Source organism: Leuresthes tenuis, unplaced genomic scaffold, assembly GCF_036924035.1.
Source record: "Leuresthes tenuis unplaced genomic scaffold, fLeuTen1.0.hap1 SCAF_19, whole genome shotgun sequence".
In the NCBI taxonomy this organism is placed as follows: Eukaryota; Metazoa; Chordata; class Actinopteri; order Atheriniformes; family Atherinopsidae; genus Leuresthes; species Leuresthes tenuis.
Window position 1 is genome coordinate 3,151,962 of NW_027325373.1, and position 24,727 is coordinate 3,176,688.

The 24,727-nt window shown below is 44.0% G+C and overlaps 1 protein-coding gene across 2 annotated transcripts in view; it reads right to left on the reverse strand.

The window, feature by feature from the left end:
* vldlr (very low density lipoprotein receptor) overlaps nt 1–24,727 on the reverse strand; it is a 40,219-nt gene that overhangs the window by 4,525 nt on the left and 10,967 nt on the right. Inside the window, exons 4-17 of one of the 2 annotated variants that reach the window (XM_072371885.1) lie at nt 21,752–21,874; nt 19,497–19,705; nt 16,735–16,897; nt 16,405–16,527; nt 15,918–16,040; nt 11,342–11,461; nt 10,366–10,491; nt 9,068–9,239; nt 8,442–8,666; nt 8,245–8,363; nt 7,604–7,743; nt 5,663–5,804; nt 5,444–5,593; nt 245–304 (exon numbers count right to left, since the gene is read on the reverse strand). In XM_072371885.1, coding sequence (XP_072227986.1) covers nt 245–304; nt 5,444–5,593; nt 5,663–5,804; nt 7,604–7,743; nt 8,245–8,363; nt 8,442–8,666; nt 9,068–9,239; nt 10,366–10,491; nt 11,342–11,461; nt 15,918–16,040; nt 16,405–16,527; nt 16,735–16,897; nt 19,497–19,705; nt 21,752–21,874 — 1,995 coding nt within the window. The remainder of the gene's footprint in view (nt 1–244; nt 305–5,443; nt 5,594–5,662; nt 5,805–7,603; nt 7,744–8,244; nt 8,364–8,441; nt 8,667–9,067; nt 9,240–10,365; nt 10,492–11,341; nt 11,462–15,917; nt 16,041–16,404; nt 16,528–16,734; nt 16,898–19,496; nt 19,706–21,751; nt 21,875–24,727) is intronic. The other variant, XM_072371886.1, reaches the window with a different exon arrangement.

A 24,727-nucleotide genomic window follows, 5' to 3' on the forward strand; every position in this document is an offset into this window, starting at 1 on the left:
TATGAACCAATTTATTATCGTTTAGTATCATCTTTAAAAAAAAAAAACAACCTGATTTTAATCAGGAAACAAAATATCAATATATATCGCGGTATCGATAAAAATGGCTCAGCCCTAATCATGATGGTCCCGTGTAACAATTCAAATGGAAACTCCTGAGTCCACGCTGGAGAAGAAGAGTTAATTAGGAACAAAGCTCAACATGCTTCAGAGTGAAACTCCACAAACAGGGCAGGTGTTTTACCTTGGGGCAGCTGTATTAGAGCCTTCCTACCATCCTTTGGGGGACCTTTGGAAGAAGGGTCTGTCACAGAAACAGCCAAGAGTCACACTTTGAACAACTTAAGACATCAGAAGGCGTCCCATTTTCAAACTGCAAACATGCAAGCAGGTTTTCTCTGAATGTAGACCAGAGCTCAGGAGATCAAAGCAGTGAAATGCTCATTAGATACAAACAGGATCCTCTTCTGTTGAGCAAGAAGCCAAGCCGGGGGCACACGAACATGGAAGCGTCGACAGGCACGTTTTCATGAAGAAACCTTCTGCTTTTAACCAAAAACATGCTCAGCATTCAGGAACAGTGCAGAGAAAAGCCGCTAAAGCAAGACGACAGTCAGGCTGCGACGCTCCCGTTAGCATCAGTACCACCAGGAAGCAGAGCTGCAGCACCAGGAAAACACTTCCATCAGGCTGAAGGTGGGCCTGAGGAGCAGCGAGGCAGGAAGTGGGGAAAGCTCATATTTAAAGCCCAACAAACAAAGGAAAGCAGGGAGACAAAAGCAGTTCCTAAAGATTTTACCAGCTCAACAGTCGGTGTTTTATTGTAGCCTTAAACAAAGCTCAGTTTTGGGGTTTTTACCCAGAACCAGAGGTTTAATTCAGTGCTGCATTGTGGTGTTGAAGTGTTTATTTCTTTTATCGTCTCGTTTGTTTTATAAGAGCTGAACACTGGACTCAATAAACCCGGCATTGAACGGCAGGCGTGATGCGATCAATCTAATAAACACACGATATAACACTCCAGCAAAGACCCGGTTCTTTGGGACACTAAAGGAAGGAAACCGTTTACACCGAATGTAAGATGCTGACAATTAACTTCAGTTAACCTTCAGGAACGCTGCAGTAAATCCAGATATATTCAGTGCTGCACTGGGGAGGATTTAAAGTAGTCGCTCAGAGAAGCGAGCCTGGAAACTAAATGAGCAAACCGTCTTCATAAAAACAGTGGGACTGGTCATTAACGCCATGTTAGGAAACAAACCGAGTCCCAGCAGTCTGAAACATCTTCAGACTGAAGGAAAAGGCTCCACTTCGGGCCAAAGGCAGCTCCAGGGACCCCTCGTTGGCCGTTTGAAGTTCACCCCTGAAGTGAGGAGCACTGCCCATTACTTTCACTAACAAGATTATAGTGGGTCAAGGCTGCAGACAATGCTCCACAGAGCCCATTCAGTCCAGCTGGGACAGCTGTAAAATGGGATAAATATGCTGGCTGGTGGTGTAGCAAAGAGCAATGAAGCCTTTGGCAACTGCTCAACTTGTAGGGGGTGGAGGAACATTTGGTGAATGACGGCCATTCCTTTGACTCCTCCCTAACTATTCTCACTTTGAACGCAGCAGAGCAGAGGGGCGTTTATGTGAGTAAATACCAGCATGTGGAGAGGCTGGAGCAGTCATTCTGAACTGTATGCAAGAATGGATTAGTGTGGTAAGAACTGTAAGCAGACTGAGGGGCACAAGCTGCGGAAATGTGCCCAAAAAGAGGAAAAAGCACCGGCTCCAGATTCCCAAACAGCCTGCGAGGCGAGTGGAGCAGCAGCGACCGCCACTGCTGCCGAGGCCGGCTGAAAAATGTGCTGCGATGATGTCAGAGTTCAGCTGCGGTTTCACTCCGCTTTCCAACCATTTAAAACACCAGAAGAGTTCATGGTTGATTTGCTGAAGGATTTATTGACGTCAGAAGTGGGAGTGGGAGTGAATGTCTGCTGAAAGAAGCATGTGACCACTCAAGGATGGGTGAGAGGCGTTAAAGGATAATAAAGCCTTTTCTTCTGCCCCGGTCGGCCTCCAGCGTGCAAACGCAGTCGTTTTGCATGTGGGCAGAAGTTAAAGCCAGTTAACCTCGCTGCTGTTCAGGTTAAATTACGTTTATATTGGGTGCAGCAACCAGAAATATGAAGAACAGGAGCAAATGCCTGTAAAAAGCTTTGTTTCAACATTTTAAAACACAAAAAAAGGTTAATTTATGGGAAATGTTACGCAATCTGACGGATATTCACACAAAACAAAGATGATAAAACCTGTAACAACCCCCCCCCCCCAAAAAGAAAAGAGGCTGCAGAAACTGCCAAGACTCCAATAAAATCTTACTTTACAAGAGAAGAGTTGTAGAAGCAAAGTGAACAGACCAACTATGCGCTCCTTTACTCAGGAGGACGGTGCTGCAGGGAGCTGCTCCAGCACTTTGTGAATACCGGTGTCTCAAGTCGAAAGTTTGAGTCCAATTAGGAGGGTATGTGCCGTGGATTCAGCTGTCAGGTCCCCATCAGACACTGATGCGGTTTGAAAAGGCTAATCTGTGGGAGCAGAAAGGAGCCGGACTCCTCCAGACAAAAACAAAGGGAGTCGACGGCGTTTCCAAGCAACCTTTCTCCAGCAAAAGGGAAAGGATGAAAAACAAGGCCAGGGCTGCAGTTCAGTCTTTGTTTTACGAACGCCAATTAGCCTGTTAGAAGCTGAAGTCTAACATAGTAACGAGCAAAACAATACTTCTCACCTACGAGCTGAAGAAAGACGTTTGGCATCGAGTCGGCTGCATGCAGATTATACAGCGAAGCAGGTGTTCTGACTTCTTTTATCTTTATTAGCCGTTTGGCAGGGGGTGAGCTGGAGTTCGTGCTGCTCCAGAGGACTCCTCCAGTGTCTTCAATGGCCCAAATTATTGAGACAGACGATCCAAACTCTGTTCATGTGTCGTCCCACGATGGTGGAATGACCTACCGAGCGCTACCAGAACAGCGGCGTCCCTGTCTATCTTCAAGAAGCTCCTGAAAACCCAGCTCTTCAGAGAGCATCTCCTATCCCAGCACTTACCTTGTACTTCCCTACCCCCTCTATCTCTGCACTTTATCTTTCTGCACTTCCTTCTATGCCTGCACCCTATCTCTGCTCTGTCCCCTCTGACAGAGTCGGACTCCTGGGTTCCTTCTATGTAGCTTATTGTTAGCTTTTTATAGAACTGTTATATCTTTATTTGTAAGTCGCTTTGGATAAAAGCGTCTGATAAATACAGAAACAAGTTATTGGACCATAACAGAGTACACTGAACTGACCATGAGCTAAACTAGAGACGACAGGCTAAATTTCACCCCGTTAGGATAGAAAACGGCTGCTTTGGTGCCAAAGCGGCGCAATTAAACCGTCTGCGTTCACTTCTGATCTGTCGTCACACTGAACCTGAGGAGCAGGAATGGTGAAAAGATCTCAGACTTAAAGTGACGGTTACAGTCAGGAAGGATAACTCTGTCCAACTGGGCAGCTTCGTTACCCACAGGTCCCTAAAACATCTCATCTGTACCGAATAGTCCCATCATAGCAAACTGCTGAGACGTTTCCACATCCCGAGAAGCAGGAACCTCTGATCTTCCTCTGTTCCCACTGCAGCCAGAGTCCAGAAAGCCACAGATGCTCAGTTTAAGTAACACAGGCCCTAAAACAACACTTTAAATCTTCAGCAGGAGTCGGATCCACGTCGGAATAGTTTTCCAGCTCTGTGTGGGAACATCCGAGTGTGCACAGAACAAATAGCTGCCACCCTAAAGAGTGAAGGCTGAGAAAAAGGCCCATTCAGTTGTCACACCACCAACTGACACATCCCCCCCCCAAGAGTTCAGAGACTGGAAGACGGGCACCAAGAGGAAGCAGTGAGCCAGAGGTAAAAGCAGGATCAAACTCAGGAACTGACAACTCTGCTGTCAGGAGGAGACGGATCCTTCTACAGCGAGACTGAGCTGCAGCTGAGAATCAAGGCAGACTCTGTTCACACATGCCAAAGAGGCACTAAAGAACTGGATCACATCACAAACTGACTCCGCTGCTGTGAGGCTGTCAGACAGACAGCTGGGTTCGGGGCAGCCAGAGGAAAACAGAGGAGCAGGGCTTCACAAAGCCAGTTTAATCAGTTCAGATTTACTGACGTTTCTTCCAACAGATCCAGAGAATCACTGGATCACCTGTGAACAACCAAGCTCCCTTTGAATTTAGTTAATAAGGAGTTGTTTAAGAGGAACTTTGGGAACAAACGGCCCAGAAAAAGGGAAGAAATAACTGCCGTCAGAGTGCTTTAGTGCACAAAGCATCAAAAGAGGGTGAACCTGCTGCCTGAGGGCTGTACTGTAAAGATCCAACAATATGAAAACCCGTTTCCTGTTTGGAACGTTGCAGTCGGTGAGGAAAACAAAGGGAAGTCTTCTAATTCAACAAGTCAAACCAATTTCAGCCGTCTGAAAAACACCTGGCAGGTAAAACGCCCAGTCCCAGAAAGTCAGAACAGCAGAAACAGCCTGCAGGACACTGCACTGCCGCTCCTTCTCCTTTAGCTTCAGTCCCGTGTGATAAATACTGGATATAACTAGTGTGAGCAGTGCAGTCCTCAGAGGGCTGCAGGAGTTCAGGAACCTCAGGGTTGGTTCGTGACGTGGGAAAAGGGACCTGGACCCACGTTGGGTCCAGCTTCTGCAGTGAAGCAGAGTCCCAGGTGGTCTATGGTCATGACGTTTGGTTAATTACAGGCAAAACAAGACTGCTTTCTCAGAAATCTGGGACAGGCTGCTTCTCCACACTGAGGGGAGCCGCTGGAAGAGGGTCGGGCAACATAAGAACTCCTCCTGTGCACCTCCCATTAAGAAGGTTTACAGTCCTCTCCTGGGAGGAGCTGGAAGGTGCTGGAGACGTCTCCCTCTACTCCCCGTGGAGCTACTGCCACCCTGAAATTAACTATTTCTGTTTAAACATTTAGCTTTAATCCAAATCGACTTACACTGGTAGCAGTTAGGGTAAAGGGGTCTTGCCTAGGGAGGTAGGGCCTTTAATGCAGAGGATTTGAACCCAGGTAACGGACGGTTAAACTGATCCATTTCCTCTTTTTCTCTTACCGACAGGGTTCTCTCAGCCCAGCATAACTGAGCTTAATTCATGCAGACTTCCTGTCCCTCCTGCCTGCACAGCATCAGGTGTTAGGAGAGCTTTGATAACACAGAACGTCTACAAAGTGCAGCCCGCGGCTTCCACTTAGGCTAATATAAAACCCAAAACTGATATCTTTAAGCTGACCTACTTATAATTAGTAAGCCATGCTTGTAAAAATGCAGACAAATGATTGTGTCCCACTTTCAGCAGATTTCAGATGCATTCGTGTGCTGCGTGCATTTCCCAAGCTCGACCTCACCTGGTCTGCAGCGCAAGCCGTCGGCAGCCAGCTCCTGTCCCTCCGGACACACACAGCTGTATTTGGGCGAATGCTTGTTGATCTGCGGCGCTGCCAGACACATGTAGCTGCAGCCTCCATTTTCACCTTTCTCTGCGCACCAGTTAGTTCCTGCACACAGAAGCTCTGATGAGTAAAATATTCTTCTCTGCTCAACAATCCTCCCCAAACAGCTCGTACCGGACAGCTGAATCAGCTCGTGGTACACTATGATGTCCTGAGGGTCGTTCAGATTGCTGGCCAGCGTCACCACGTCTGATCCAGTGAACTTGTTGGCGCCGTAGATCGCTTCATTTTCACCGTCTGTCCAGAAGACTCGGTCCTTGGGAAAGGGCCAAAAAGCACAGAATAAATAAGCAGAAGTTTATTTGAAAGGCGAATGAATGAAGCGACAGAGGGCAGAGATGAGCGGTTCTCCTACGACTGCCTGTGGAAGTCATGATGAACCAACCTATCGGAGCAGATTCCTGCGTTAAAGAGTCTCAGCATGTCCGAATTTCCCGTGTGATGCTTCTATTAAAGGATTTATTTCATTCACACATCTCTACAGAGGTAATACGAGTGCAGAGTCAGCATGACCCCCACATCAGAGGCACTTTTTTCCCATCACACGGAGCAGTCTGACTCAACATTTTCCACGTCACGTGCGCATGATCAGCTGCTCATAACTGAAGCCACTTGGCACCAAACTTCCCGCTGCTCTGGCAGTCAGAGGTGAGAAATGTGTAAATCCTGCCAGCAGTTTAATGTACGTGAAAATAATCCATGCATCCGAGCAGTGACGGCTGGTGGTGGCATTGAATGGGTCGGCTAATGTATTATAAAAGCCAATTAGTTGTATTTCAACATAAAAGGTGTCCTGTTAGAATGTAAGTTTAAACTATCACAACAGCACGGGCCTTTTCAACAAACCACCACAACACTATTTAGAAGAATGCACTGATGGAAAATATACCATCTACCATCTCTCTGTAAATACAAATACTTTCACACCATAAAAGGTTTAAAAAAAAAAAAAAAAAAAAAAAGTCAACCCAGACTTGTGCTAAAAAAAGTGGTTTCAACTATAGCCGATTGCAATTTGCTTTGGAACACAATAATCCAAACATCAGCACAAAACTAAAATAGGAACTCCAGAAAGACGTTAAGAGAGCCTTAAAAGAAATACTCCACAAAATGTGCCATCTGTGTGACAGGAATGGGGATGGTTCACCTTATCTGAAGAGAAGCTTCAAGAGGCCGTTAGCCTTTCTAACGTTAGCCGTTAGCCTTTCTAACGTTAGCCGTTAGCCTTTCTCTCAAACCAAGTTACACAAAAGCTACGATTCTGGCGCTTTTCTTTCTGTATAATTTGGATATCCTTTGGATTGATGTTCCCCTACTTTTTTCACCCGAGGACATTGAAGAAAATGGATTTGAAAGTAAATAATCCACTTCGTTAACGCCGATGCCTGCCATTGTCAAAGTTTCGCCCAACACACGCAATCAAGTAGAGTCGTCTGTGATTGGCCCAAATCTGCTGGCTTTGGGCTGTACAGATTTAGCCCAAATAAGCCACAAATGGAGGGGGCGGGACTTGCAACCTGTCACTCAAATGTTGAAGAAAAGTCAAGTGTAACCGAGTTGCTTCGCTTGGGCTGTAGATAATTAGCCCGTTTTCACCGATTTCATGGGTTTCAGTTCAGATTTTGCTCCGCCTCTGATCAAAAATTTAAAAAACTATGTTTAAAGTTTTTATTTAATTATTTATATATTATATTCTCATTTTTATTGAATAATGTAGGGAGGGCTGAGCCCTGTTAGCCCAATTATACCAGCTGAGGTTTCTTCCAATTAATTTGTGTCGATATATTCTGAGCAATCAGCTCAGCAGCGTTTCTCTGAACCTCAGCTGGGGTCGTTTTAAAAAAAGTACGAGATTACTGTAACTCAAGTTTCACATGGGGAATAAACCAGTTTAAAAATATCCCTCCATTCCTTTTTAAACGTTGTTACTGATGGCATCTTAACAAGGTTTTTTGTTCCATCATGTGATGCCGGCAGTTATAAAACCCAAATGCAATTCAGTTCATCAATTCGGTCACTTAGAACAGAACGAAGGTGCAGCTGCAGCTGCAGTACCTCGAAAACTGTGAGAGCGAAGGGATGAGCCAGGTAGTGTGGAGACTGCAGCACCTTCTTCCTGTTGTCCCCGTTCAGGTCGACGCTACAGAGCATGTGCAGCTTGGAGTCGACCCAGTACAACCTGCCTTTGATCAGATCTGGAAGAGACATGGTGACGGACGAGGAGGGTGAAAGAAACGAGACGAACGAACAAGGGAGTAGAAAGCAGACAGGACAGAAATCAAGGGCTCAAATCAATACCTTTTGTTAAGCAGGACAATCAATTACTTTTTGATGCTGCGACTGATGCAAGCACAGGAAGACGAAGAGAACAGGGAGAACATTTGGTTTTATCATCCTTTAAGACGTGACCAGGCGTGTAAAAGTAGCATCAAGAAGCTAATGTGAGGAAAAGTGTCTTATTCTCATTTCTGCTAAACAAAAAAAATGTTGCATTTCAATAATTAAACTGTTGAAAAGTGTAAAATATTTCCAAAGTTTCTGGAATATGTGCTGTAGTTTGAACACTGAGTGGAAGAGTGTCACATGCAGTGTAGATGTGGGGAGCTGCTGGAGTTTATGCTGCTGGAAAACACCAGAAAAACCCACAGAAACGCACTTTAAAGTCAGTCCACGTCACTGTATTTCTGTGTTCCTACCCAGTGTGATTCCATTAGGCCACTGGATGTCCGTCGCCACCAGAACCTGTCTGTCCACTCCGTTCATGCCAGACTTTTCAATCTTGGCTGGTTCTCCCCAGTCAGACCAGTAAAGAAACCTACAGGACACAAACACACACCTATAACTGATCTGCAGAGCAAAGGCTTGGAGATATAAGCACAAGTCTTCCACCCACCCAGACAGTGGATCCACAGCAATGGAGGCGGGTTCTTTGAGGCCTCTGTTGAACAGAACTTTCTGCTTGGTTCCATTCAAATTGGCTACAGAGATGCTTTTGGTGCTGAGATCGGACCAGTACAGGTTCTTATAGATCCAGTCCACTGCGATCCCCACAGGAGTTTGGACGTTGTCTATCACTTTCTTGTGAGCTCCAACATCCACAAGTTTATCCAGGACAGTGCTGACATGACAAAAAGAACCGGGTCACATTAGTCTGCTCCACACAAATCATCATTTTCTGCAGCTGACGGCTACCAAGGTGCTGTTCAAACATTTATATGACAAATTATCAATTTACATATCATATTTTTGGACAATTCCTCAAGATTCATCTAAGAGTCTCGAAGTGAAACCGAGTTCTAACAATAACAGATGCCTCAGTTCAGCCAAAACTGAATGTTTTATGTAATTAAACAACTAATCCAACCAAATCAGTCTCCCTTTTACAGCAATAATGGTGCAGATGCATGCTCTGTAACACCCTACTGCTAGTTTAGACAAATAGTGAATGACCCGTCGAGTCATTTGGAGTTCTGTTATTGACCCGCTGGATCCAAACCGAACAAGCTCTGCAGCATCTACCTAAATATGGCCTTCTGGCCCAGGTCAGCCCAGAAAATCATCTGTTGGTTAAAGTCTGCATCCAGAGCCACCGTGTTCCTCTGCTGCTCCAGAATTTGAGTGTACTCCTTCCTCTCCAGACCCAGACGGCGAATGTCACGGCGGTTGGTGAACATCAGACAGGGCTCCTTACCTGAGGACAGAAAAGACTTTCTAAGGTGAGAAAACAGGGACTGAAGGTCCATCTGACAACATATTGTTTGTGATATAACTTGTAAGACAGAGTTTCTGTTGATGAGCCACACAATGGTGCCGTTTCACACCATGTGATCTGACAAAAGGCTGGAACAACCGTCTCCAGCTGATCTCACTGAACCACTGTTCCCATTAATCTTACCCTCCAGTTTACAAAGCCATGAATAAACAGTTCAGGTTAAACACTACTTTACTGTAAGAGTCGTAGTCAAACAGGCTGTCAAAAGGAGTTATGCCACACTGAAGCATTTAGTGTTCAGCCCGTTTATAGTCAGAGTTAAACTCCTGCACACAGACATGAGGCTAAACTGCACCGATGCAACACAATCGTTTCCAATAATTGATACAACAAGCAGAGTTTTATGCGTCAGCATTTTTCCTCCCTTATGCAGCAATTTATCCTCAGAAACTGCTTCTGTAGGTTGTTGGAAGGTGTTTCTTAAAGTGGAATTTAAAAGAGTAAAACATTTTGCAGGCTTTTGCTCCCTGTTTAAGTTGCACAACAGTTGAAAGCTAAAATCTGTCACATTACACAAAACAGCGATAAATTAGTTGATAAAAATGTTAAATAAAGTTTTGATGGCTTTTCTGTTTATAGAATGTAGGATTGTTGTAATTTATTGTTTTAGCTCCTCAAAAATAAAAAATAAAAGTTTGTGATTAGAGAATTTGGATTTGTGTTTATGGTATTTAGCAAGTAAAACAAGCAGGTTGATGATGTAATATTCACAACATAAACATGAGTCTGCATAGGCTGAAGACACGTTTGTTTGTTTCAGTTTTTTCTGGCATTGTCCTTCCGGGTCAAAGGTCGGACCATCAGTCCAATCAGCAACGATTCATGTCAAATCACACTGTCCCTTTGAAATCTTTCAGATAATGTGTATTAAATAGTATCAAATGCCGTGTATTGTATCGTGACATTAGTGCATCGATGCAGTCCTACCCCTCATGACAATCAGAATATTCCATTTCTGTTGGAAAACTAGCAGCTTGTCCACGTAAACAGGCTAAATAATGCAACAAGATGACGGTTCAGGGGGTGCTGCCTGCTGCCGACTCACCCACAGCCTTGCAGACTCCAGTAGTTGGATCCATCTGGTAACCATTGTGACATTCACACTTGTATCCTCCCTTCAGGTTGATGCAGATCTGACTGCAAATGCCAGGGTTCACGCATTCATTGATGTCTGCGTACAGAGGGAAAGGCGTCGTTAAGGCAGAATGAAGAGACAGGACAAGAAAAACAACCCTCACCTCACCACAGATTCCATTACACCTTGTAAATCATTGCTGCTAAAGCATACTGCACAAGACAGGAAACTCATGTGAGATGCACAAAAATCTAATTAAGAGCAGCAATTACCGTTTATCCAGCCGCCCTCATTAGAATCTAAATTAAATTCATGCATTTCCAACAGTTTACTGCTGATTGTACATCTGGGAGGAGATCGAGTGCCTCTGTGCAACCGGTGGGGCTCATTCCAGATGGGATTACACACTTTTAACAGTTTCCAAGCAGCGTTTGAGGCCAAGATGGGCTCAATAAAAGGGACTGTGTCGGATCAGTGCCTCCTCAAAGAAGCTGGAGGATTTCCGCTTTTAGGAAACCGGATTACAACACAGCCAATCACATTACACACCGAGCACTCGAGAGGCCCAAAGTCCACGATAAAAACGACACAGCCAACTGGATCTGAGATTGCAAGCAGACAGGAAGAGTAATGCATCTTCTTCAAAAGGAGAGAAATACACACAGCAAGCTGAACGCAGCTGAACGCAAACACGTTGAAAAGAAATAATCAACACTTCGCTCTAATGAGGGAAAGTCTTCCAAGGACATTCCCACTGCTTTCACTTCACTGCTGGAATGTTTGATCTTTTCCAACTCAAACATGCCACAAAGAAGAGTTTTTCCTGACTTCAGAGGTCCGATCCAACAGCCACTTTCTTTTATTAATGTCCCCTCACCTCTCATGCTTTTCATTGAGGTCAAAGGTCAAACCTCACACTTCCTGTTGCCTCCCTCAGATCACGTACCTCCACAGGTCTTGTGGTCGATGAGCTGGAGTCCAGGAGTGCAGTCGCACTCGAAGCCAATCACCATGTCTTTGCAGATGTGGGAGCAGCCGCCGTTGTTCAGAAGACACTCGTTCAGATCTGGAGCACATGAAGCGCGGCTTTGCTGTTACACAAGTCATCTCGCTGAGACATTTGAGCATTTTAAACTAGTCAAACACACCAGTGGAAACGGCCAACATGAATATTTAGAGCCCGTCTGGATTAAAATTGATGTAAAATACATGGATTTTCTGACGATATCATCAAAACGGTTCAATCTTGAGCAAAGACTGCGTTTTACATGTAAAATCTGAATTTATAGTGAATCAAAATGAGGAGTCTGCTGTCACAAGATGATTGAACTGCAGCAGACTACAAGTTATGAACTGCCCGATGAAATGAATAAAAAAGTTTAAATACTTCACAGAACCCTACTAAATCCAGATGCTGAACTCCAGATTTATAGGTAATTTCACTTTGTTTAGAGGTGGTTTTAAGTGGCGGCGAACCTGCCTGCATTACAATAAAATTACAATATTTTGCCACCTTAATGCAAGTTAATGAGGCTTTAAAATCTAGCACATGAACTGGGGAGTTGGCATGAAAACCATAAATCTGCTCCAGCAGCGCGACATGACAGCTGAAGCCCGTTTAAATCACTACATGTACAGATTAAACTGTTCTACATGACATTAATATGCTTGATGATATTAAAACTGCTTCATAGCTCCACTTTGAGGCAGCTTCAAACAGGATCCTGTTAGGAGGAGTTGGCAATAAGCTAATCAATTATTTAACTGCCAGCTGTGCAATGGTGCACTTAAATGTAGGAGAAAGTCCCGTTGAACTCTAATAGACCAGATTATATGCATCAAACCAGCTTTCTTGTTCAAACAGTGATGTCATGACCACTCAAAGCCACAGACCCTCCAAATAGTGCCACCTGCAACACATCTGGCCCAAAATAACCCACCAGCCGCTGCTGGAACTTTGAGAATTACTGGCAGCAACTTTTAAACCTTGTCTGAACTCTCATTTTTGGGAGCAGGCCAAAGAACTGAGGTAAGCCCTCAGGACAAACTGTGTAAAAAACAAATGGCAGAACATGTTCAGGAACCCTGAAGTTAGACACCTGCAGCTCATCCAGAACTCAGCTGCTCGAGTCCTCACTGAGACCAAAGAAGTGGAGCACATCAGTCCAGCTGTGAGGTCTTTCCACCGGCTGCCGGTCCATCAGAGGATAGACTTTAAAGTTCTGATGCTGATCTATAAAGCTCTGACCTCTGACCTCCTGACCCACTATGAACCTCCCAGACCCCTCAGGTCATCTGGATCCGGTTCTTTATCAGTTCCCAGAGTCAGAACCAGACCTGGAGAAGCTGCATTCAGCTTCTATGCTCCACATGTCTGCAACAAACTCCCAGAAAGCCTCAGATCAGCTGAAACTCTCAGTATTTAAGTCCAGGTTGAAGAAACATCTATTTTCAGCTGCATTTGAATAAGCTTGAGTTTCAAAACTGAATCATGTTTTAACTACTGACTTTATCTATTGTTCTTATTTCTTTCTTTTGTTTAAATTTTAAATCATGCTTCTCATTTCTTCTGTTTTAATGTCTCTGTAAAGCACTTTGAATCACCTTGTTGTTGAATTGTACAAATAAACTTGCCTTGCCTTTTCTAGCACTTTGGATTATGACCTGGGTCTTTTGAGAATTTACACCAAAATCTGGACATACATAGGTTTTAATTTGACTTTTTTTCCTAGAGTTCTGTCTATAGAAGATTTCAGAAGAAGAGCTTAATTTGAAAGCAAATTGACCCTTTTCTTCACTCTAGAAAGTCGGGCTGCTTTCTTTTCATCTATTTTCAGCTGCATTTAAATAAAGCTCCTAAATAAGCTTGAGTTTCAAAACAGAATCATATTTTAACTCCTGATTTTATCTTTCATATATATAATTTTTTTCTGATTTTATCTATTGTTCTTATTTCTTTCTTTTGTTTAAATTTTAAATCATGCTTTTTCTTCTTTATTTCTTCTGTTTTAATGTCTCTGTAAAGCACTTTGAATCACCTTGTTGTTGAATTGTTCTGTACAAATAAACTTGCCTTATCTGTGAGACAGAAAGGATTGTCCCACAGAGCCGATACAAAGCTGGCTTGGCTCCAAGATGCACCGTAGTTTAAAATGCATGCGAAGACATTTTAACGTCAAGGACTATAAAAATTAAATGTATTGTTAACAGCACAAAGATCCTGACAGCAAAGGACTCGAGTGCACCACAGCCCAGAGAGTCCCGCAGGACTAAACCTTCGATAGTAATCAACTTTGTGACCAATGCACTGATGCGACAGATTAAATGTCTATTAGCAGGTCAAAGTTACACGTCCAAATTAGATCTGAAACTCAACAACTCATTTATCCAGCCCCCCCCCTGCAGGGTTTCTCCTCGGTTCTTTTGTGTTTAATAGGTCTGTGTGAGGCAGTGAATCCTTTGTGGCGTTTGCATGCGAGTCACGCAGAGCTGACCTGCAGTTTGGTCCTCTCCATTCAGATTAAACACTTCTGTAAAGTCAATTCAAATGTGAATTATGCACCGCAAGCCTTCACAATTCCAGCTTCAAAATCCAATTCTTTGAGCCTCAGACACTCTTACCTCTAATGTCACCTCACTGAGGCATTTGAAGTTTGACGAATTAGATCAAGAGTAATGATATGCCCTTTTTTCCTCCGTCTGAACAGCAGAACAGTTCATGCTCTGACATTTAATATTCAGATTGTGGGACAAATAATCACTTCAGAGGAGTACGTTCATCCATAAAAGAGAATTATTTAAAAACTGAACAGAGAAAAACTGGACTCTAAAGGGGTGGGGTGGGGGGGATTCATGTCAAAACCCACATATCGGCATAAATCACTGTCCTACTGGAGAATGTCAAGTAGTTTCCATGTTCTCCAGATCAAACCAGCTGTTCCAGCCACAGAGCGAGACGTCAGAAGTTATTGAAGCAGCTCCTCTTCTGAACACTGAGCTGAACATGTTTAAGAGGCTAAAGTTTGGAGCTTCCAGCTTTACTTTGCTGAAAAGTGCGAATGTGAAGAGTCGGCATTGTGGAAAGAAACGATCTTTGTTAGCAACAATTAGCATCTTCGTCTCAGGAGGAGGGGGACCCTTTACAGTCCATGAAAAGTATGCAGAATTATGGATGTCAGTCATGCTTTCTGTTGGGTTCTGGCACTCTGCTGGAAGAATTCTCAAATACCAACAATCACACTTTAAACCTTATATCGATATATATATCGTGGTATCGATAAAAATCGCACACCGATTTTTATCGATACCACGATATATATCGATATTATGCAGCAATTTATACTCAGAAACTGCTTCTGTAGGTTGTTGGAAAGGTGTTTCTTAAAGTAGAATTTAAAAGAGTAAAACATTTTGCAGGCTTTTGCTCCCCGTTTAAGTTGCACAACAGTTGAAAGCTAAAATCTCTGCAGACTCAACTGTCCTGATATCTACAATAACTCACTTTATAGGAATAACTGGAGGGCTAGATTATAAATTCAGTTGCTGGTTTATTAGTTAACAGTAATCTACTACAACAGCCCTATGACCGATGCTACCCTCATTAGGGCCGAGCGATTTAATTGATACCGCGATATATATATCGATATTATGCAGCAATTTATACTCAGAAACTGCTTCTGTAGGTTGTTGGAAGGTGTTTCTTAAAGTAGAATTTAAAAGAGTAAAACATTTTGCAGGCTTTTGCTCCCTCTGTTTAAGTTGAACAGTTAAAAGCTAAAATCTGTCCTGATATCCACAATAACTCACTTTATAGGAATAACTGGAGGGATAAATTATAGACTCAGTTGCTGGTTTATTAGTCAACAGTAATCTACTACAACAGCCCTATGACCAATGCTACCCTCATTAGGGCTGAGCAATATATCGCGATGTATATCGATATTTTGAAACAAAATATCGATTTTTCAGCCACGGGAATCGAATTTTCTATTTTTTTTTTAAAAAAGCAAACTTTAATTGTAATGTCTGACCTTTCAATAGTGAAAACAGAGTCACATTATACCAAACAGTAATAAATTAGTTCATAAAAATGTTATAAAGTGCATATCTCAGTGGTTTTGATGGCTTTTCTGTTTATAGAATGAAGGATTGTTGTAATTTATTGTTTGAGCTCCTTCTCAAAAATGAAAAAAGATGGTTTGTGATTAGAGAATTTGGATTTGTGTTTATGGTATTTAGCAAGTAAATTAAGCAGGTTGATGATGTAATATTCACAACATAAACATGAGTCTGTGTACGCTTTAGACCAGTCCAATCAGCGACGATTCAAGTCAAAATCCTTCAGAAAATGGTGTATTAAATCGTATAAAATTGTATCAGATCGTTGGCTGAATGCTTTGTATCGTATCGTGAGATTAGCGCATCGCTACAGCCGTACTAAACCTGGAGTTCTTGAATACAATTCATCTTAGAAAACCGGCTTCAGATGAACAGTGGCTGAGATCCTTTAAAATGAAACTCACTGCATTCCTTGATGGGTTCGTCACTCCAGTCGGGACAGTCCCGGGCCTTGTTGCACACTTTGCTCATTTCAATGCATTCCCCGCTGCGACACTTGAACTTGTCTGGCCCGTTGCACTGAGTCACTGCAGACGGACACAAAGCTCACATGTAAAGAGTCATCACTGCTTACAGGCAACAGTCTCATTTACAAGTATAACGATATCTGACTCGGTCCAGCTCCATCTTTGAACTCGTTCCAGTATTATCACACAAGGGTAAACAAATAAGGTCATTTCAGAGAATGAAAGTCACCAACTTGTTCATTATTTGTCAGCTGTTTTTCACATTAAAAGGTGGATTTTGTAAATTAAATCAGACAGTTTCAGTTGCACCTTCATCCCCGTTCAGATTAATTCATTAAAGCATCTCTTTTATAAGATTCCAAACCAAAACATGGCTGCTTTCCAGTACACGAGCCAGCTATTCACACGTGAAAATGGCACATACCGTTTTTGCAGTTGACTTCATCTGATCCATCTGCACAGTCTCTGATGCCGTTGCACTGTCTGCTGCCCAGGATGCAGGTTCCATCGTCACATTTGAACTGATCCGGCCCACAGGTACGAGCAGCTGCAGGAGACACACCTTAGTTTTGCATTTCAGTCAAGCCGACATGCCGATAAAAACAAACTGCAGTTTAATGGTTTAAAGTGAGTTATCAGGAGGTTTGGACACATTCACCCGGTTGTTTTAAATAAGTTGGTGTAGCATTTTAGCACGATATCACCTGTTGAAATGTTCTGATGCGGTAAAGGTTCTGCAGCTGTGTGTACGTACGACAGTTTGCTTCGTCGCTGCCATCCTTGCAGTCGGGGTCTCCATCACACCTCCACTTTTTGTGAATGCACTCTCCTGAGCGGCACTGCATCTCACTGGGCGAGCACTTGGCCGGCGGCGTCGGGTGACGGCCACAGCGAGACGGAGACTCGTCCGACTGATCCTTCAGGAGAGAAAGGCGACATTTACAAAAGGAAGAAAAGCCTTTATTCAAGGCTTTTAGAGTTGCAGCTCCTCCTTTGCCTTTATTTATTTAGTCTTTATGTTCAGTTTAAATGTCAGTTTTGTGTTAATTTGTTAACTTCCAATTCTCAACTAGCAATCTCGTACAAGAGACCTTTACGAATCTTTTAAGAGAAAACAGAAGTACAAGAAACAAGCTGAAAACGGTGGTTCGACTCCCGGCTTCCCCAGGCTACATGTTGAGGCGTCAACAGCACTGTGCAGCCTGTGTAAACCAAGACTGTGAGTAGGGGTGGGCGATATGGCAAAAATATCATATCACGATTCTTTAAAAATAAGATCACGATCTGATTTTAATCACAATCTTAAATTGAAAAGTGAAAAACAGACAGTGTTGCAGAAGCATTTTTGGCTGAGCAGCTCGTACCGCGGGTCAACCACTTGAAGCAGTTGTTCGAACGCCTCTTTTTCTACGTCTTGAACAGTACCGATACTTTGCAAGATAAAAGGTAACTGCTTCTGTTACCTCTTTCCATCGCTTGCTTGACTTGTCAAATGCCTGTGTTAATGTTGTCTGTTTTGGTCTTAGCTAGCCGCTGCTTACGCTAGCCGCTGCTTACGCTAGCCGCTGCTTACGCTAGCCGCTGCTTACGCTAGCCGCTGCTTACGCTAGCCGCTGCTTACGCTAGCCGCTGCTTACGCTAGCCGCTGCTTACGCTAGCCGCTGCTTACGCTAGCCGCTGCTTACGCTAGCCGCTGCTTACGCTAGCCGCTGCTTACGCTAGCCGCTGCTTACGCTAGCCGCTGCTTACGCTAGCCGCTGCTTACGCTAGCCGCTGCTTACGCTAGCCGCTGCTTACGCTAGCCGCTGCTTACGCTAGCCGCTGCTTACGCTAGCCGCTGCTTACGCTAGCCGCTGCTTACGCTAGCCGCTGCTTACGCTAGCCGCTGCTTACGCTAGCCGCTGCTTACGCTAGCCGCTGCTTACGCTAGCCGCTGCTTACGCTAGCCGCTGCTTACGCTAGCCGCTGCTTACGCTAGCCGCTGCTTACGCTAGCCGTGCCGGTACCGCCGGGTCCCTCGCCATTTAGCTCTCAGCATACTGTTTGGATGCTTCCTCTTCAAGTGATTGAACGGGTTCGTCGTGCGCAAGCGCCTTATCAGTTGTGGACAATCCAAACCAATCCAAATTTTTTAGCGACCAGCTCCTCCGTTTGGCTTTCAGCCACAAATCTCCATGCGGCCACTGCTACACAAACAAGGAGGCGGGTAAGAAAGCGCGCCACTGCCCGTAATTCGCTGTGATTGGTCGGTCAGGTTGATGACGTAATACATCTGCTGCATCAGCATAGAACTGCAATTTATAGAATGTGCCCGAGACGATCCCTGCATTCTGACAGATCGTTACGGATCGTCTTCACGTTGCAATCGTTCACAATTTAATATCGTCATATCGCCCACCTCCAACTGTGAATGAATGTGTGCACGTGGCATTTAGTGTAAAAGTGCTCAGCTAGACTAGAAAAGCGCTTTAACAGTACAGCCCAATTACCATTTGTTAAGTTACTTTATACAACTCAAATTATACCACTTAAATTATAATTTTTCTGTACAAATTCGATCTTGCTTCCCAACCTTTGGCCTGTAGTGTGCAGGAGTGGACCTCATGCAGGCCTCCCCACACTCACACTTAATAAAATTCTGCCTTATGGAACGGAAAATGCACAGACAAGAGCAGGGTCAGTCATTTTCAGCTCATGTGTGACAAATACTCCTTTCTGGGGACAAACTTGGCACTTCCTGGATTCATGTGCTCGCTGCAAAGTTGCCGAGGAACCAGCAACTGACAGCTCAAAGTGAAGTAAAGTCTCTTGTTGCCATTTATCAGTTCTACAAATACTGTACGCTCACAACTGGTAAGCACAATGGATTTGTGCTTCAAAACTGAAGTTCAACACTTAAAAAGGTGGTTAACTGGAGTTAATCTTGAGGTAAATTGAAAGATGTGTTTCAGATGTTGGCTTTTAAGTTGAATGAAATGGGGTTTAGCCTTAAAATAAGTCATGGCAACAGAGATCTGGGTGTAAAGCTGCTGCACACGTTTAGCGCAGAACAGGATTAAGACGAGCAGCAGGAAGGAGTTTCTCACACTTTCATCATCTCAAAGTCACTGAGTCATGTGGGAGCAGATTAATCAAGTGTGAGAATGTGTGGACTGTTGCTCAGTAACACACGACTGGGTGAGAAAGCAGGAAAGGAAACAAGTATCTCCCCACTGAACTCAGTATTTTATGCAACTGTGGGTGTGAATGTTAACATCTATGAGGGATAAACAGCCAATTAACAGGCACACAAGTCTCTGATTCAGTGTGAAAACCTGTTCCTGTAAATGTTCCTCACTTATGGAACCTTTTAACCTCCGAGGATCTGATCATTCGGGGCGATGATGCTGGGTTCAGCGTCTTGTTAAGGACACTTGAACATGTAGAGGAGGTGGAAAACGGCTGTGGCCAAAGAGCACGAAGCTGAAACTTTAACACAACTTCAACAAAAGCAAACATTTCACAGGCTTCTCTCACCTGGCAGTCGACGTCATCGTCACAGACCCAGCTGGCTGGGATACACGAGGAGTTCCCACACTGAAACTCACTGGGCCCGCAGGAGGACGGCGCACAGTCCACCTCATCCGACGTGTCGCCGCAGTCGTCCTCGTTGTTGCACACGAAGTTCTGGGAGATGCAGCGGCCGCTGGCACACGTGAACTCGTTCAGGGCGCAGGTCACGTTGTCTGGTGGGAGCAAGGGCCGGGAGGAGATTAGAGAGGCTGACAAGAAGGGCAAAACACTCCCTTCACAACATTTTATTCATACTTGGAGCATGAATTGTAACTTCTGTGCACACTTTGAATTAAAGTAACTAAACTGCCTTCAAGTCTAAGCTCCAGTAAGAGTAACACTTAGTCCCATGATGAGTTTCTGTAGAGCAGCACAAAGGTCTAACCCCTCGTTTCCACTGGATACAGTTGCGATGCACTTCTGTTTGAACAAAACTGTCGCAGCTGGACACTTTAACAGGTCACCAACTGCTAATCTGATGATTAAATTAGCTTTGGAGGGGGATGCCAAGAATGCAGAGACCAACTCTATTGAATTATGGCTTGGAGTCATCTTTTGACGTTAAATCAATTGGAAATTTCAATGCTATTTGGACATGGATATTTTAGAGTTGCATGATAACTGCCCACCAACAAGGCGGCATTTACCGAGTCAACATGAGAGGCTTCGATCTACAAAACCAATTCTGTGATGGAAACGCCTCCTACGGCCCAAAGCTGTGACCTCAGCCATGTTTAAAGCATGTGGATGATCTTTAACACCAATTGCATCATTGGGTAACACGCTCACTAATGCTCATTTAGCTAAAAAAAGAACAAATCCCAGCAGCCAAAGTCCAAAAATCCAGTGTACAGCCTTTAAGGGGCCTCAGCGGCACTTTCAACACTACATCCGGCTCTCTATAAAAGCAGTAATCCAAAATGTACGCCTTCACCCGGTTGCTTTGAACGTGAAACCACCTGAGAGTTGAGCAGATTTGATCAAACTGACCAGCTGTTCATGATCTGTGTGGATTTTGCTTCTGCTTTTGCTAACAAATGAGTCACGCTACATGTCAGGAAGTCCTCTTTTCCCCCCCCATTACACCCAAGCAGCATTTGCCCTGAACTGAGATGCAGTTTTTCTGAGGAGCATTTCCCAAAGATGACCATTAAAGCCGGTCAGAACGACTGCGTCTGGTCCGTATAATGACTGAATGAGTGAAACCGTGCACAAAGAATCTGAATATTTCAAATCAAATGACTGATTCCTCAACATCCTCCTCACATTGGCCAACGGCACTGGAATAGGCTCCAGCTCCCCTGCAACCTTTCCCGAATAACAATCATATTTGAAGCAACAATGGAGAAGTTTGTGAACCTTAAAACTATGTGCTTTTGATTCATTTTGGTTTCTCAACAGTTCACTTCACAGTCCCCAACTTTGGTTTCCAGCCCTGCACCACACTTTTGTGCTTTACATCACTTTTAATGGCGTCTCTTTAACATGATAACAAATGAATGTGTATGGCTGTACTTTTACAATAATATAGAGAACCAAAGAGCACACAATTTCCCATATTTTCTACCGTTACTTTATGGATACTAAATAAAGGACATTTGGTGACATTTTCCCCTACGATTCTTCTCCTGGTCATACCCACACTGCATCTTAGTCATCATTAAAACAATATGTAAACATATATATGAGTGTATTCTTGTGAAGTACTGCCACGATGCTTTTTGGTGAAAAGTAATGGTAAATAGATGGAGGGAAGATGCTAAAGTTAAAGACACTTAATGCCATCCTTAACTGATAATTGGTTAAAACGTGGAGCGCAAACCATTTAAAAACGCCAATAAACAACTTTCAATAGGATTTAGTGGCGAGTTACCGGCTGCTAAGGCTCCCGTCAGATGAAGTCACAGCAGAGCAGCAGTTTCTGCTGTGCAACCAGTGACTGATGCATGAATACAGTCTATTAAACATATGTAATGTGCATTTTTGTAGTCTGTAGTCCTTTATGGCAGAAAGTGTAACAGGGAATCGATGCATCCAGCTCCCAGGAGCTAAAGCATTTCGCTTCAGAGTGAAAAACTTAAGAAAGTTGGACCATTTGAGCAAAAAAGGGGCTCAAATTCATTCCTCAGCAGTTTCTGGTGCTACCAGACTTCCATGAATGAGACTCAGGGTTCAACCACGAGTTTTACCCTGAAGAAAAGAGTGCAGCTTCCACCTACCACAGTTGCCCTCGTCCTCTCCGTTGTCGCAGTCCTTCTCTCCGTCACATTTCCAGAAGATGGGGATGCACTGGGTGGTGCCGACTCCGCAGCTGAACTCGTTCACGCGACACGTCCTCATGTCTGCATAAACCAACAGAAACGCGTGGTGACAAATGTGAAATAAGAGGCCATTTTGCTTAATTTAGGATCGCAAGATGGAAACTTGTTTGTTACTGGCTTTTTTTGGCTGTTGAAATGTAATTTTCTGTTAAATTTGACTCAGTCAAGCTGGAGCCATGAACAGTCGTCTTGTTTATGCTGGTTCAGTGATTCATTCTTGCTACATTAAACATAATTTCAGTGGAATGGTATAAACACCAGGGTTACAGCAAGTCAGCAGAGTTTAGACTTCAGTGTGACTTCAAATGACCACATTGTTGCATCTGTGGTCAGGAATCTGGGACTTTATCTCTAGTCTAGTTTTGAAATGTAGCAGAGGACAAAAATCTGATAAAAGCCTGCAAATCGCTTCAAGGAACACAATAAAAGAGCCTCCGAGAACCAAAAGGATTGCTTTAGCATGGAAACTGGAATGAAATCCTGACAGTATCCGTCACCAACATCTTGTTGCCTCAAACCTGACGAAAGAAAAGTGACAAACGCAAACCTCCTCATAGAAAAGTTAAAGGCAGCCGAGTGTTTAAAGTACAATCACAACCCCACACCCTGCTGCCGAGGCAAAGGTAACAGCTGCTCAAACAGCAGTGACATAACGGCTGGGGTAGCTGGGCTGACTGGCACATACTGGAGCTATGACGGGAACTTAACTCACGAGTTTGAGACCTTCAGATGACCGACACTTTGCAAAGTGCAAATGGAAACAGGAGCAACATTTAAACTGCACATGTGCAGCCTCATGTGGGACTGTTGCCACGTCTGAGGTGGAAATGAAGGGGCACAGCAGGACCGAGTCGAGTTTCTCTCATGCAGAAACTCAAAAATGGATTAGAGCTAAAGATTTTCTGCTCAAATGTGACAAAGCTGTTCATCTTAGTGTTACCACAGTAAAAACCTGGGGATTTATTAATGGCTGCCAGGTTAATGAGAGTCGAGTAGCTGAACAGCACTTATTTATATTCTGTTCTGGATCACAGCAGGAAGCCTTTATTCATCTTACATGAGCAACACACTGTTAGCAATCCGGTTCAGTGTGCTGCTCAGGGACATTTAAACTATTTGCATTCAATTATCCGAGCTGCAGCTTCCCCCAAACTTACTGTTAAAGTGACACAAAAGGCAGTTAAACATAATCGCAGCTCATTTCCAGCTGTAGGAACATCACAAGTTCCCAAAACCAGACCGTGTTACACTCATTCCAACCTTCAGACTCAAAATTATTGAGTCTGAAGGTCCTGAAAGACACTCCTCTGATGAGCCGAATGCAGCTTATTCAGAGCGACTGACTAAAAGGGAAACACGTGCACGTGTGGACTGAACGAGAGAAAGAATCATCCAAAAGCTGAAGAGTCCTGGGAGCATCTTCTGAGGACTCACAGCTCATGAGCAGCACATTTGCTCATGTTTTGCCGCAGTTGCTGCTCACACAAGCATGTCACAGGTGGAGGCTTTGTTTCAGATGGGCTCTCCGGGATGGAAATGCAGCGGGGGGGAGGGAGGGATACTGCTGTAAAGCTCGCAGGAAGCAGCACGTGACAGAAATCACTGCTTTTTCAGTGCATGTAGAGGACTGCAGACTAGGCTCCTCGCTGTGTTCATGTCAATGCTGTATGGATCTCAGCTCATCTACAACAGAGGAGCAAGTGGAAACCGGCAGATGTCAGCAGAAGAATGAACAGAGTACATCTTACCGAGTACAGGAGAAGCTCAGAAAGTTTGACGTGTTCCAGCCACTGAACTTCTGCATTTTACTACAGAGCTGAGCGGAAAAGCTCTGGAGCAACCTCATCCAAGAGCACAAGACAGACTTGTCTGGACCCGACATGCAGCGTTTTCTGCCAGGAGGTGCAGATTTTACTTGTGCACGGTTTAATGATCGTCTGCTGCGTCGACATCCAGCAGTAAACACCGAAGACTGCTTTGTTAGAGCTCAAAGAGCTGGAGCACAAGCCTGTCACGTACCCTCTGCTGCGCCGGCAAATAAAGCTTCAAACACTGAGAAATGAGGCGTGGGCAAGTCAACGTCTACTTTACAGTCTGAAGGATTCTGCTGCCTTTTCACCAGCTTTACCCGAAAGGCATGCAGCAACACTGCAAACACTTCAGTTCTGTCTGAGAAATACTTTCTAAAAGTCCTCTGATCATTTTATCAAGTGCTCATCGTTAAAGAATCGTCCCGTCCTGGTGGCAACACCAGAAAAATGCACATTTATTTAATACTACCACACCTGCAAGTTCTCCATCACTTCCAGGCAATCTGGTGATCTAAACACCACCATCTCTCTATCCTCTATCACCAATAGCTTATAAAAGGTGATGACTTCTGCATGAAAGTCTTGTTTTCATCATTAATCACCTTTAAATGATCCCACTCAGACCAATCAGCTCACATTTTACCCACAAAAGATCAGTGACGAGGCTGCAATTACCTACAGGATGGATAACTGTTTTAAGTTGCTTCATCTTTGTAATGAAGAACATTCATAAGCAAAAACACAGCAGTGCTGACAGGAATTAAGAGCCAACCACATTAGGAACACATGTATATAGCACAAGGCCCAACTTCATCCATTAATGTGCATTAGAATTGGTTAATGGTCTCCGTTTAATGTGCTTTGGTACGGAGCAAAAGTCTCAGTGAACCCATTTCTCCAGAGCAGGTTATAGAGACCAGCAGCAGCTGACCTGTGTACAACAGTGTTGCAGAAACAACTCATTTAAATGTCTCCCGAGTTGTTTGAGGAGGCGAGAAGAGACAAAATGACTAAAACTGAAGCTACTGAGAGCCAACCGTAAACCAGCCCCTCACCTTTCATG